The sequence below is a fragment of the Mastacembelus armatus genome, chromosome 10, assembly GCF_900324485.2.
Source record: "Mastacembelus armatus chromosome 10, fMasArm1.2, whole genome shotgun sequence".
Taxonomy (NCBI): Eukaryota; Metazoa; Chordata; class Actinopteri; order Synbranchiformes; family Mastacembelidae; genus Mastacembelus; species Mastacembelus armatus.
This window is the reverse complement of record NC_046642.1, coordinates 2,301,499-2,315,196: the sequence shown is the minus strand read 5'-3', so window position 1 is coordinate 2,315,196 and position 13,698 is coordinate 2,301,499. Positions and strand designations below refer to the sequence as shown.

General features: G+C 41.3%; 3 protein-coding genes across 4 annotated transcripts in view; 1 reads left to right on the top strand and 2 right to left on the bottom strand.

The window, feature by feature from the left end:
- The window catches only part of b4galt7 (xylosylprotein beta 1,4-galactosyltransferase, polypeptide 7 (galactosyltransferase I)), a 40,839-nt gene extending 39,116 nt beyond the window's left edge, over nucleotides 1-1,723 (bottom strand). For both annotated transcript variants that reach the window (XM_026329586.1, XM_026329585.1), the window contains exon 1: nucleotides 1,265-1,723. In XM_026329586.1, the coding sequence (XP_026185371.1) occupies nucleotides 1,265-1,317 (53 nt within the window). In that variant the 5' untranslated portion in view covers nucleotides 1,318-1,723. The remainder of the gene's footprint in view (nucleotides 1-1,264) is intronic.
- Nucleotides 1,724-2,439: 716 nt separating this feature from the next.
- Nucleotides 2,440-7,192, bottom strand: tmed9 (transmembrane p24 trafficking protein 9). Its single transcript, XM_026330803.1, has 5 exons — nucleotides 7,030-7,192; nucleotides 6,491-6,591; nucleotides 6,278-6,403; nucleotides 5,737-5,883; nucleotides 2,440-5,481 (listed from the first exon to the last, which is right to left on the bottom strand). Exons 1-5 carry the CDS (start codon nucleotides 7,175-7,177, stop codon nucleotides 5,332-5,334), a joined length of 672 nt encoding a protein of 223 aa, XP_026186588.1. The 5' UTR covers nucleotides 7,178-7,192; the 3' UTR covers nucleotides 2,440-5,331.
- Nucleotides 7,193-7,987: 795 nt separating this feature from the next.
- Nucleotides 7,988-11,417, top strand: tmem216 (transmembrane protein 216). Its single transcript, XM_026330594.1, has 6 exons — nucleotides 7,988-8,038; nucleotides 9,010-9,023; nucleotides 9,107-9,200; nucleotides 9,688-9,780; nucleotides 10,883-11,084; nucleotides 11,183-11,417. The coding sequence occupies exons 1-6, from the start codon at nucleotides 8,029-8,031 to the stop codon at nucleotides 11,196-11,198; spliced, it is 429 nt and encodes a 142-aa protein (XP_026186379.1). The 5' UTR covers nucleotides 7,988-8,028; the 3' UTR covers nucleotides 11,199-11,417.
- The last annotated feature ends 2,281 nt before the right edge of the window (nucleotides 11,418-13,698 follow it).

Sequence of the window (13,698 nt, the reverse complement as noted above, 5' to 3'; positions counted from 1 at the left end):
CACCACAGACACAAAACTACCACAGAGACGCAAACGCACCACAGACACAAAACAACCACAGAGACGCAAACGCACCACAGACACAAAACAACCACAGAGACGCAAACGCACCACAGACACAAAACAACCAGAGACGCAAACGCACCACAGACACAAAACAACCACAGAGACGCAAACGCACCACAGAGACGCAAACGCACCACAGACACAAAACAACCACAGAGACGCAAACGCACCACAGACACAAAACAACCACAGAGACGCAAACGCACCACAGAGACGCAAACGCACCACAGACACGCAAACGCACCACAGACACAAAACAACCACAGAGACGCAAACGCACCACAGACACAAAACAACCACAGAGACGCAAACGCACCACAGAGACGCAAACGCACCACAGACACAAAACAACCACAGAGACGCAAACGCACCACAGACACAAAACAACCACAGAGACACAAACGCACCACAGAGACGCAAACGCACCACAGACACAAAACAACCACAGAGACGCAAACAACCACAGAGACGCAAACGCACCACAGAGACACAAACGCACCACAGAGACGCAAACGCACCACAGACACAAAACAACCACAGAGACGCAAACGCACCACAGAGACGCAAACGCACCACAGACACAAAACAACCACAGAGACGCAAACGCACCACAGACACAAAACAACCACAGAGACGCAAACGCACCACAGAGACGCAAACGCACCACAGACACGCAAACGCACAACAGACACGCAAACGCACCACAGACACGCAAACGCACCACAGACACAAAACAACCACAGAGACGCAAACGCACCACAGACACAAAACAACCACAGAGACGCAAACGCACCACAGACACAAAACAACCACAGAGACGCAAACGCACCACAGACACAAAACAACCACAGAGACGCAAACGCACCACAGACACAAACGCACCACAGACACAAAACAACCACAGAGACACAAACGCACCACAGACACACAAACGCACCACAGACACAAAACAACCACAGAGACGCAAACGCACCACAGACACAAAACAACCACAGAGACACACAAAACCAGCACAGTCACTGTCTCACAATCAGCTCGTGTGTCTGCCCGGGGAAGTGGACCAAACAACAATAAACAATAATCAAAAACAAATAATTGATAAGTTACTGTAGTTTGCCGTGAGTGGAGGAGCTTCCTAACAACCGGCTCCTGCCGTAAAACGCTTAAACCACCGTAACGAGGACATTTAGCTTCTCACCGTCTGTCCTCCTTGAAGTACAGGACCGGCTTCCTTCTCGAGGAGTACATCATCCTCACCAACCCGAACCGGACCAGTCCGGATCAGACTCCCGACAGGCTTCAGCTCCTCAGACGGACACACAAGCACAAGTCGTTTCTCTTCATTCCTGTGTCCTCACTCCATCCTTCCTCAGGCGGACTAAACCCAGTTAAAATCCATGTTCGTCGGACCCATGTGTCCCGGTAACCGTTACTGTCCACGTAGCATGCGGCGGGTAACGGCCACGGCGGATCCGGATTTACAACAACGCATTTTCCGCTTTTACCTTGTTTTTATCCGCGACACCGTCCAAACACCGAGTGCCCGGTACTGCCTGGACCCTGGGACAAGTCCCGAGACGCAGCGAGAAACCACACTCGAGATTTTCACGACAACTTGACGCTCAAAAACAACAGAAGCCGATTGTCCTGCGCTCCAGCCTCAATATGAGTCCGGGTAGGAACGGTGACAATTGGCAACAAAGGTTCCTACGGCTTTTATTAATGTTAAAGGAACAGTACAGCAGCAGTAACACATGGTAAATTTAACAACACTGATTAAATACCAAAGTCCTCGAAACGTGGACTGATAGACATATACAAGGACCACACCAGTATCTTGTTTTTGTCTTGTCTTTTTGCTTCTACATTTATTTGTGGTCAATTTTAATCTGTTCTAACTTGTCTTCGCTCATTTTGGTCTGTTTCTCATGTTTTAAAATCTAGTTTGCATTTCCTTTTTAATGTGGTCTCTTTGCACTTGTTCTGCTTTGCTTTCTCCCTGGTTTGCATATGGTCCCTTAGGCTGTAGGGCCTGTGGCCAGATGACCTGTTCAGGAATCCATTTTATAATATAATAATATATATATTAACTTAAATACTGTATAGTATATACAATATGCTGCTAAAATTACAATTTGCACCATATTGCACCATTTCCTGTACACTTTGTATTGTAGGTTTTAGTAGGTCTGAAAAACATTTCATCAAACAGGCAAAATTCTTCCCTCCCATTTATTCCCTTTTGCATTCACATTTCACTCAGGTTAAAGAGTTTAAAATGCTTCCCCCTCAAAACAAGTACAGTTACAATCCATAAAAATACTTTACATGTTTAGGTGGAGATAATCACGAGAATGAAAGAAACAGCATCTGTCAAATCAAATGTGACAAACTTTATTTCGAGTGCAATTTCAGACAGATTTCACTTGGACAGAATCGCTTCAAAAATAAAATAAAATTCAAGCCCCCTTTTCCAAACTAAAACCTTCACCAAATGATTTAAATTCCTGAAATCTGAAACCTACCAGCAACAGAAACTGCTCAATACAAACCACCAGAAAATAAAAAGCAGAATAAAATCTTAATAACTGCATATAGAAAGACTTCCAAGTAAAACTAACCAGCTGTCTCTTTTCAGGTTTTCACTCCTCAGATTTGATTCCACAGGTTTTTACTGAACTTCAGATGACTTGAAACTATTTTGACTGCTCATTTATGCTGAATATTTAGCGTTTCAGGTCTTTAGTTTTGCAGTCCTGTACATTTTTGTCTTCCTGCACCTAAACATGGGAAAGCCTTGAGGTACAGATCATGTGACCAGTGGTGGGAGCTGTTGGTGAAGCGGAGCTGAGGCGCTGATTCATGACGTTTGGACCCATTTTTTTAAACTGTTTTTCTGCATCAGAAGTGTCATCACTTTAGCTTGTAATCTTTAAACTGGGAAACTGCCAGCAGAGACTAGAAGTGGGTTCAGTTATGTCAACACAAAAGGATTTTCCATGAAGAAAACCTAACTTATACAAAACCTCTGACAGTGTCTTATGCAAAAAAAAAAAAAAAAAAATCTAACGGGCTACTGAACGCCTCCTGGTGCCAAATGATTAATACCTAAAGATTCAGAATTTCTACGCCTCCACCCATAGACAACATACAACAAACGTACATTCAGTTTGGACACAGTAAAAACTCAGATTCAGTTAAACACACACACACAGAGGGAAAAATCTGGTTTGGTAGGATTTGGTCGAGCTGCACGTGTAATAAAAAAAAGGGCTGAATGAGAGCAGAGAGTAGCATTATCACCTTTATCAAACTCTTTGCCTCCACTGACATTTTCCTTAGACACAGCACATTCTGCACCAGGAAAGTATTTCAGCACCAGACAACATGACGGTGTGATTTCTGATGCATTTGAAGTCTGGTTGGAAGAAGAGACAGTGTTGTTGGAAGGTAAATGGATCGACCCGTGAGAGGGTATATCACATCTATATTTCTTAAATAGATAACAAATGCAGGCTGTCCCACAGTCTCAAACTGTAAAGATGTTGTGCTTTTTTTAACACATTTGTATTTTTTCCATAGAGTCTGAGTTTGGCTCTTAAACACTGGATCAGAAATGATCCCAGTCTGTTCAAACCTGTGGAAACATCACAGATGATATAAAGCCCGGTAGTTTCAGTCGAAGGCATTTACCCCTGCATTCAGATGGTGATGTGAAAAAAAAGAGCTGCAGAGATCAGGAATAAGTCTGGACACTACAGCTTCATGGTTTAACAGTAGATGAAAAAGAGTCTTTAAATAAACATCAATGTGCACGCAGATTATTTGCGAGGACAAGTTCTTTGTGCGCATCTTGAGAAATGAACCCCATGTGACTGCCATGAACATCAGGATGTGAAGCGAACAGAAACAATAAAGGAGCAGAGAGCAGAGCCGTCCGTTTTCCTGCCAGTGTCAACATTAACAGCATCACAGATAATTATTGCAGATGATTACGAGCTTTGTTATAGATTAATCTGCTGTTTATTTCAATGAACTGTTTGTCTTTCTACACTTCAGAAAAACGTCCAAATCTCCAGTGAACTGAACTTACAACGTGTGGAAAGCATCTAATCCAGACATTTAAGGAGCAGGAGCCGTCAAATATCCGACTTTATGTCCAAGCACACAACAACTGTAGCCAAACCTGCGTTTTTCTACAATGTGTGCCAATATTTGAGTGCCAATAAAATTAAGTATATTTTACCTCTAGAGTTATAAAAATACTAAAGTTTTGAGAGGAACAGTTAATGTTCGTTGACTGTATTTCCCCTTGTTAAGGTTTGTTACAGCTGATCTGATGATGGAAGCTGCATGAATGTCTGAACAAATCTCTAGTGGCCAGTAACATGTCACATTCTCACTGCAAGAAAGAAAGAGGGAAAATTCATAATAATAAAAAACAGACTTTATCTGCCTGATGGAACTGGTGTAATGTTAAACAAAGCAGCCAGTGATTCTGTCTCTGTCCAAATCCCATCCAGAGACCGACAGCACCAATGAATGTGGTGTCCTCAGCGTAATGTGTGTGGATCCAGAACCTGGTTCAGCTTATCGGTCTGTGCCGTAGACCCCCATTGTTGTCCAAAAACGATTACAAACACAGCAGGGAGCCACACCGCTGACCTGGCTCACATGGTTCTTCTTGGGAGGCCTGTCTTTTTTCAAAATCCAGCTCTTTCTTACAGACTCTGAGGAAAGAAAGAGTTGACTGTACATGCATGTGACCTCTGCCCCACTTATCAATGACCAATACTGAATGTGCTAAATTGGGATTTGCACTGAATAAACATACGCACAGAAAATCAATGGCTGCCTCCTTTAACAAAACCAGTTCCACCAACCTTATGCTTTAGATCATCCCTGCTGTTTTGCAGCAACAACAGGACACAAACATACATGTGTGACATGAGACCTCATCCATATTAAAGCAGTGAAACCTGCTCTGAAACAAATCGACCTGTGTAATAAACAGAGTTGTCACATTTTCCCTGATAGTCGACTGCAAATGTGAGGAACTCTGCGAGGAACAAACAGGGCTGGTGTGGAAACAATACGAGCATTAATAAAATTAATAATAATGTTATCAAGCTGGTTTCTCTGCGTCCTGTCTCCTCAGCTGCTTTTTCCTTCAGCAGCAGCAGCAGCCGCTGCTCAGCACACACTCATTCACACACACACTCACTCACTTTCAGAAACACACCAAGCTCTCCTCCAGGAGTCAAGTTACACCAGTTTCTTGGCCTCAAAGAAGCTCTTGAGATGTCTCATCTGCCAGATGCCGATGGCGACCAGGATGAGGGTCTGAACGATGGACCACCAGAGGACTCGCTGGTTGGTGCTCTCGCTGGTCTGACGGAAACGCTCCTCACGGTACTGAGAGACAGCAGAAGTCGTGTGATAACTTTTAAAACTACTTTTGTTAATAATGCTGAACATTCACAGTTTGCTGCTCCTCCAGTGTGAGACCTTTGTCATGTTCCTTTGAACTGGTCTGGATTTTTAAAGTTTTTTTTGGCTAAAGAAAGTCCTGAAGGACAATATGCCAGTCTCTGGCTCTCATCAGAACAATTTCTGTATTTCTGCACAGTAATAATGTAATTGTGCCAAGAAACAGAGACAGTGACTGACCCTCTGGTAGTTCTGCTCCTTCTGGATCTGGTCCACCTGCTCCATCAGCTGTCGGACTCTGAGCTGCAGCTCCGTCAGTTTGTCTTTGGCAGCGATCTCAGCGTAGTTGTTGGCATGTTCGCCCACCTGGATGTCCAGGTGAACCCGCTGTAACACAACAACCATCACAAGATGAGCAACTAGTTACAAAACCGCAGCATCGTGACTATCTGATAGTGAGGTAACAGCAAAAGTACAAAATGTAACGTAACATGCACTGGCAGATGTTACCAAGATCCACAAACACACAGCGTCACTGTCAAACCGAACCACACTAACTTCATTTAAGAGGAGTTCTAGCTGAAAATAGTCTGTGGTCATATTCATGAACAGGTACCGGAGTTAAACAACAGAAGGTAGTGCATATCCTGACATTTATCAAAAAAAATCCACTTATTGGGAACCAGAGGAAATTTTCTCTGTAACTATCTTGGAATAAAAGTTGTTGTTGACTTCAAATTTAACTGTAACAGCTCAGGGCCCCTGTGTGTTCTGTTCTCACCAGCATGCCTCCAGCAAACAGGGCGAACTTGGAGGAGTTGGAGTGCAGGCAGATCTGATGTTCTCCAGGGGTGTGTGACGTGAAGGTAAACCTTCCCTCTGAGCCATACTGACGAGACAGAATCACCTGCAGGAAACACAAGAGACAGACCCGTTTCATCCTGATCAAGTCCAAAAGATTATAGTTCTAGTTTTAGTTAGTCCTTTGGATCACCTTGTCGTCAGGATCTTTGACTTCCACAAACATGCCCAGACCCTGAGTGGCCGGCAGGTACTCCTCGCTCTGCTTGTCATACAGATGTGTTCGGTAGTTACCTGCAGACAGATGTGCTTCTGTTAGTCCTCAGCTGACCCATATGGACCATTAGTGATAGACTGAAAACAGGCCTGTGTTAAAACCAGATGGGGTTCTACACGCCACGTTTTAGTCACAGGCCCGTATTTGATTAAGGTGGACGGTGAAACAACATATTGACCTGAATCAGACCAAGACTGCTGCGTTTTTAAAAAGAGTTAGTGACTGATACAGGAATGCAAAAATACAACTTGTCTAACATATGGTTTCAGGATGGCGGCTCTGTGAGTGTTTCTTAGCTGTAAATATAAATAAGATGTGAATATAAACTGCAACAGACCAGATCTCTGGACCTTCTTGGGACAGGAAGACAACTTTAGCCCAGTTAGCCAGTTAGCTCAGTGGCTAAAGCTGGTGAGCTAGCTGTTAGCATTAGTCCGAAACTTCCTGTCACTCACCGATAATCATCGTCTCATCTGGGATTTCCTCTATAAAACATTTCTTCTCCGTCTCTCCGATGTGAAAATACAAAGACGAGACGAAACTGCAGAAAACGTTGAGAAGTAAAACCGACAACACACACGACTGCATCCTGACAGACACCATCTTGCCACCGAGAGAAAGCTCGACTACGCATGCGCGCACACAGCAATGCCACGTAACCCAACGACCCAGTGTGACCAATCGGCGCACCGCAGCATGATTCTGGGTATTGTAGTTCTTGACTTTTAGACCCTTGTATTTACACAGTTGTGAGCAAGTACTGCTCTTTTACATAAGTAAAAGTACCAAAATAATCCTATAAATTTAAGTCACAGTCATGAATTTAATAAAGTTTATCTTGTCTTTAAAAAGCGTTTAAAAAGTAAAGTATTCAATGAAGAAAACACTTTATTTGTTATGCATTACTGTGTGAGCAGGTTTTTAATGTTGGTTGGCTGAGGTGGAGCTAAATTATATTTATTCAACACCAACGTCCATATTTGGGAAACATAAAGCACGAAATAATTCAGAATACGAATGAAATGATATAATATAATATATAAACAGCAAAATCATATACAGAATTTGTTATTATATTTTTGTGGTTATTTATTTCAAACCATTATCGTTTTTATTTACATTTATTTCATTACTACATGGACTCAATTATCTCATTTTCTGAAATTGATATTTAACTTAACCTCTTCTGGTTATATCGATATTGTGAGATTTTAAATTGCTGCTTGTTTACCTTTGTGTAAGCTGCTCTTATTGTCATTAATATTATTATTGGTAGTAGTAGCAGTAGTAGTAGCAGTAGTAGTAGTAGTAGTAGTAGTAGTAGTAGTAGTAGTAGCACTAGTAGTAATAGTAGTATCATTTTCTGGCGGTAGGTGGCAGCACTTGCTGTCTGTGGTTTATTTTGAAAGTGAAGTAGAAGCACTTCCTCCAAGCGGTTTCCATGGTAACGAGACATGGCGCCCGGTAAGTGCCGTGTGATTTGTCCTGTCGGGCCGTTTTTATTTCTTTTTTTTAATTTGTTTTTAACACGAGTGTATATTGATGCATGAATGCTGAGCTGAGGAGAAAATCATTAAGCCGTGACGTTAGTCAACGCTAATCTTTTAACTAGTCTCGCTGTCGGCTGGTGAGGTAGTAGTTAACGTTAGCTAACAGCTCGTCAGCTAGCGTTAAACTCACGTTAACGTTAATTAATACTATTTAACTTACCTTTACCGCTGTACTACTGCTTAGTTATACCACTGCATTAAACACATAGTTACAGCTACTTCTACTGTTAGTTTCCCTAATTTTGCCTTCCTAGTTGTTCCAGCATCATGTTTGTAAGAATGATCTGTCTTTTGTCTTACTACCAAATAAAGATTTGTGGAACAGAAACCTTTCACCATGTGTTCAGATGTAATTGACCAAATGATTCATTCAAACAATTACCTACAGATAAATCGATAATAGAAATAACCGTCAGTTCATCAGAGCACAAACCTGACAAAACCTCACAAAGTGAAAACAATCAGCAGTTAAAGTGACACTCGCTGGATAATATCTAGCGAAAATGAATCACTAACAATTTTGATAACTTGCTAGTAGAAATACTTAATGAAGCAAACAGAGATTGTTATTTATTTCCATCTGCTCCAATGTAAAGATCTTCTTTTCTCCCCAGGTTTATATATGGTAACTGTAAAACTGACACCTTGATTCATTTTATTTTTAACAATATTTTGGTCTTCAGATAGAAAAATCCTACTAGTATGTTATGAATTTTGAACATGAAAATAATAATTAGTAACATGGAAAAAGGTCATCATTTGATATTTATAGATGTATCACTGGATTATAATACCAAAAACCTAGTGTCATGTTCCAGTAAATAATATAATATATATGCATCATAGTCTGAGTTTACCTCTAACAGCTGTCCTGTTTCTCTGCAGGGAACCAGCCGATCGTATCCTTAACATGAAACTGCTGCAGAGCTGCTTTCTGTGTCTCGTTCCTTCAGTCTGTTCTCCTTGACCCTGTCGTCCTCAGCTTTCCTCCACTTCTCTGCAGATCCTCTTCTACCTCAACAGCTGGTACTTCGCAGCCTTCTACCTGGCAGAGATTCTTATGTTCATCTATAAAGGTGTGTGCCCTGCTGAAATACATGTCCATATGTACAGCAACATATGTCTCTGCAGCTGCTGAGTGCTGACAGATTTACTGTCTCACTTCTCACATGTTGTTTTCCAGATCGTCTAAATCTTTGCTGTGTCTTTATCTTTGGTATCACATGGGCGCTATAAGAGCTGCTGTAGAATTAGCTTCAGGATTTTCCTGGAGTGTGTTTGACCAGATACAGGTTAAAGCTGGTTACATTTCCTGTTGGTTTCCTGTTGATGTGTCGTCACAGAATCCAAAATCAAACTAACCAAACAAGAGCAGGTCAAAGGTCACAGTTGTCATATTTGAAGATGGAGACAATCATTTCACTACAGAATTTAAAGTTAGAATAAAAGGAAAAAGGACCTTTTTCACTGTTAATTTGCCACATCCTCTCTGCCCCATCAAATAACTCTTACACAGAAAACATTTTGTTGATGTATTTTTTTTTAAACTGTGTGTTTGTGCAGGGATTTCACTCCCTTACCCGACTGATAATCTGGTTCTGGATCTGGCACTTCTGGTCCTCTTCCTCGGCCTGGAGACCCTCCGGATCTTTTATGGTGAGTGAGACACCATATGGAAATATTGTACCAAGTATAAAACAAAAATACATGCCCACCTGTCTTCTGTCTCCTTATGTGGACAAACAGAATTAAAATCTTTGGAGTCAGTTCCTTTTGTCCTCTTTAGTTTCTTTGGTGCCACCTGGTGGACAACAACTGGTGCTTTTTTTAAAATTTATTTTTAAAGGCCAGGATGAGAAAAAAGCAAAGTGCAGCTGATGGAAAAATAAAGGGAACACTGTTTTCATTTATGAACATAGGTAACTTTTAGCTTTAGAAGAACTTTACTGATAGTCTTACCCAGAGCCTGTACAGAGCCACACTGGTGTCTTCAAGGTCGTGTACACAAAACACAGCTTATCTGTGGTGACTCCCATGAAGTTTCCCACGTCCATCTCATGTATAAATGTTGTTGCAGAGAAAAGTGAATTGTTCTTTCTTCCTTTCTTTTTTTCTTTCTTCCTTTTTCTCTTTGTTGACAAATTGGTAATTTGTACACATAACATCTCACATGGTGTGAGGTTATTGAAGAAAAATAATCAGTTATGTAAATGAAGCTGAAACAAAGATGCTTTTCAGTATGAAAGCTGCAGGTCACAGCTGCTCTGACTTTCTCTGTGATGGATCATTTGAAAAGTTAATACCCAGCAGAGCGTAATCTGCATTGATGTGGATTTTGTCCAGAGCTGTGGTGATTATAAAAATAATGGATGGGAGTGACTGTTGATTGAGATCAAATCACATTTTCATCCAGGCTCAGTGTCTGATGAGAGGAACAGAAATACGTGAATGAGAGTAACTGCAGTGTCACTGAACAGCTTTACAGTCTGCACAGTCGAATGGTGGTGACAGGCACTTTGACAGCTCCTGGAAACATGTCACATGACTTTGCACTTCATTACTTACAAATGTAAGTGTAGGTGTTGGGATGAATCCAGTGTTTCCCAAACATCTAGTTCACCTTGTTCACACTTGGCTGGTCATGTCAGGTCCACCCACTTGTTCAAAACGTGTTCAAAAAGCCATTTGCAGGTATTTAAGATTTAGAAAGGTTTTAGAAAGCAGACCGTCTGTATTGTGTGTGTGTGTGTGGATCCAGGCTGGAAGGGGAACCTGTGTGAGCGCTCTCTAGCCTCGTGTGTGTCGCTTTTCACCCTGCTTCCCTGTGCCGCACTGGCTGTGTACTACCTGCTGCTGCAGACCTTCGTCCTGCGCCTGGAGCTCCTCCTCAGCGGCATCCTGCTCTGCTTCTACAGCCTCGAGTTCCTGCTCGGACTCCTCGCTGTGTCCACCTTCTCCAGGTGAACAAATCCTCTGATGTGTGGGACCTCTTCACTTTAAACCCTTAATTATGATATTCAGGTCCACTCATACTTTGACTTTTTGTTTCCTTCTGTAGGTCTGCAGTTTACTGAAGACATGCTGAGTTCACCTGAAACACACAATATGAGACTTTTACTATGTTGTAAATAAACACTGCTTATTTTCCTACAGCTGATTTTAGACTGTAAATAGTTTTTTACTGTTGGTTTTGTACAAACTGATTCTATGACCCCTGGCTGCTTTTTTTTTATTATGATGAATGTGTAAAGAGACGCAAGTTACAATAAACCATTAAATGTTTCGCTAATGGACCAGCATCAGCTACGTGATATATTTTCACACTATAATCTGCAGTTTATTAGAAAGAACTTCAGACGTACGAGGGCAGCATCATGCCTCGCAGTGTGCAGCCTGCCAGTGTTGAGATGTGTGTTCCCTCAGTACCTCAACCTGAACCGAACCTCATCCTGACCCTAACCACCAAAGGGCGCTATAGACAACACAGTTTAACAGGGGGACCTGGAAACACAAGAATGTGAAAGAAGAATGTGGAAAAACCTGAAGGTTTTCCTGCTTAGTGCATTTCTTCAGCTACACTAAGTGATATTATTCTTTTTAACATTTTCAAGGCGTCTTTCTGTCTTCACGTTTGTCATCTCAGTTACTGATTGACATGCTTACTATCGTTAATGTGTTAAGCACCTGCAGCATTTCACTGCAGCATTATACTGTAGAAATGTCTGGGGACTCTGACTGGACAGTGAATTATTCTCTAGTGGAGAAGACTGGGGGAGACTTCCTTTATGGACTGGGTGACACAGCACGGACAAGTTGGACATTTGAAAGTTTGACATACAGGTTGAGTGACATTAGATGAATATTTACTCAAGTGGGGCAGATTCACTTCTCACAGTACATAAGTGAAGGACAGTGATAGTTATATTATTGTCATAGCATTGTATTGTTTCTCCTGCACTTATATTTATATGTTTGAGCAGAGTTAGCTGTTCTGGGTGAAAGATGACGACCTACAGGAAATAAAAACAAATAATAAATGTTGGATGAGTTACCTCAGTACGAATCTGCTGCTGTTACGTTAAACCGATGCACCAGGCTGCCTAGTTCATATTAATTCTAAACTAGCAGGGAAATGGCACCATCTGCTGAGCCTGTTTTCAAAAACAGACTGTATGTGGATTAATGAGTGAAGCTAAACCACTTCCTGCTGCCGGTTCTGGACTGAACACACACTGAGATCCATTTGAACACTGCACTCAGAAAGAAAAAGCAGAGAATTTGTGTATCTCATCAAAACACTAAAAGATTTCTTTCAAAGTAAAGTGGCTGATGTCTTCATGTACCTCTTCAGTATTTGACACTAAATTTATGAGGCGGTGGTTTCAAGAGCTGAAATCAATGAACTTAAACATGGAGAATGGTTTGAAAATGGTGAAATTGGGACAAAAGACAATTTAAATTGGTAAAAATAGTTTGACAAAGCACGAAGCTGCATTTTATCTGCAGAGAAACTTCTGAGACAAAAAAGACAAACTTCCCCGCACTGTTTTTTTGCATATATTCAAATTACATAAAACTTTTTTAGGGAATAGTTTTCTTCCTCAAGCCGTCTCTAATCTCAGATGACTAATTTAACAGCAGGCGAACAGGCAGAATGTGACTGGCAGCGTTGAAAAGAGGATAAAGAAAGCTGAATGCTGCCTCGGCCATCAGTGCCGCTCCCCCTGACCTGCACATGTTTGTGCTCGCAGGGCATTTGTTCTGCTTGTCAAAGTCGCCGGCCAATTGGGTGAAGCTCGTATTAAAAAGATCAGTGTATTTGCATGTCTCCACGATGGCTGCCTCGCTCGTTTCTCTTTGTGAATATAAAGTAGACAGAACTTAAAGCTGAGAGGTTTCATTACCGAGTCTATCGCAGCCGTGCAGCTCCTGCCACACAAATTAAATTGTGCCACTTTGCTGAACACCGACCTCTGTTCATAACGGCAGTTTCATCTCCACAGTGTGTCCACAGTCATCAGCCTCCACAGAAACTTTTAACAAAAACTCCCAGTATAGTGTGATTCAGATTTTTATACATTTTCTTAAAACACAAAGACTCTTTCAGGTCACACTGTGGAGGCAGAGCAGAGTCGAGGAGTGGATCAAATCTAAGAGTGAAGTGTCTGACTTTTTTTAGTCTCACATAGGTCTGTGCATCAACACTGACAATAGCTCATTACATAGTGCTCACACACAAAAGAAATCATATGGATAACTTATAAAATCTGCTGTTACCAAATCTATTTATGGACAAAACATAAAGTCTAGTTTATATTTTATCAGCATCATCAATAATCTCATCAAGGATGACTTTTTTCATCTGCCTGTATACTGATGATAATATTATCACTATCTATCTATCTATCTATCTATCTATCTATCTATCTATCTATCTATCTATCTATCTATCTATCTATCTATCTATCTATCTATCTATCTATCTATCTATCTATCTATCTAGGTCATAGTATAAACACACATATAAGAACAGGAAGAGTTAAGAGCTTAGGATGTTGTGATTATTTTGAACTG

Bases quoted from the DNA above. Each gene is read 5' to 3' on its own strand.
- tmem216 (XM_026330594.1), top strand. The intron at 9,201-9,687 runs GTGTGTGCCCTG...GTGTTTGTGCAG, and splicing joins TCTTATGTTCATCTATAAAG to GGATTTCACTCCCTTACCCG. The intron at 9,781-10,882 runs GTGAGTGAGACA...GTGTGGATCCAG, and splicing joins GACCCTCCGGATCTTTTATG to GCTGGAAGGGGAACCTGTGT.
- tmed9 (XM_026330803.1), bottom strand. From the start codon at position 7,177: ATGGTGTCTGTCAGGATGCAGTCGTGTGTGTTGTCGGTTTTACTTCTC. The intron at 6,592-7,029 runs GTGAGTGACAGG...ATCTGTCTGCAG, and splicing joins AGATGAGACGATGATTATCG to GTAACTACCGAACACATCTG. The intron at 6,404-6,490 runs GTGATCCAAAGG...TGTTTCCTGCAG, and splicing joins TCAAAGATCCTGACGACAAG to GTGATTCTGTCTCGTCAGTA.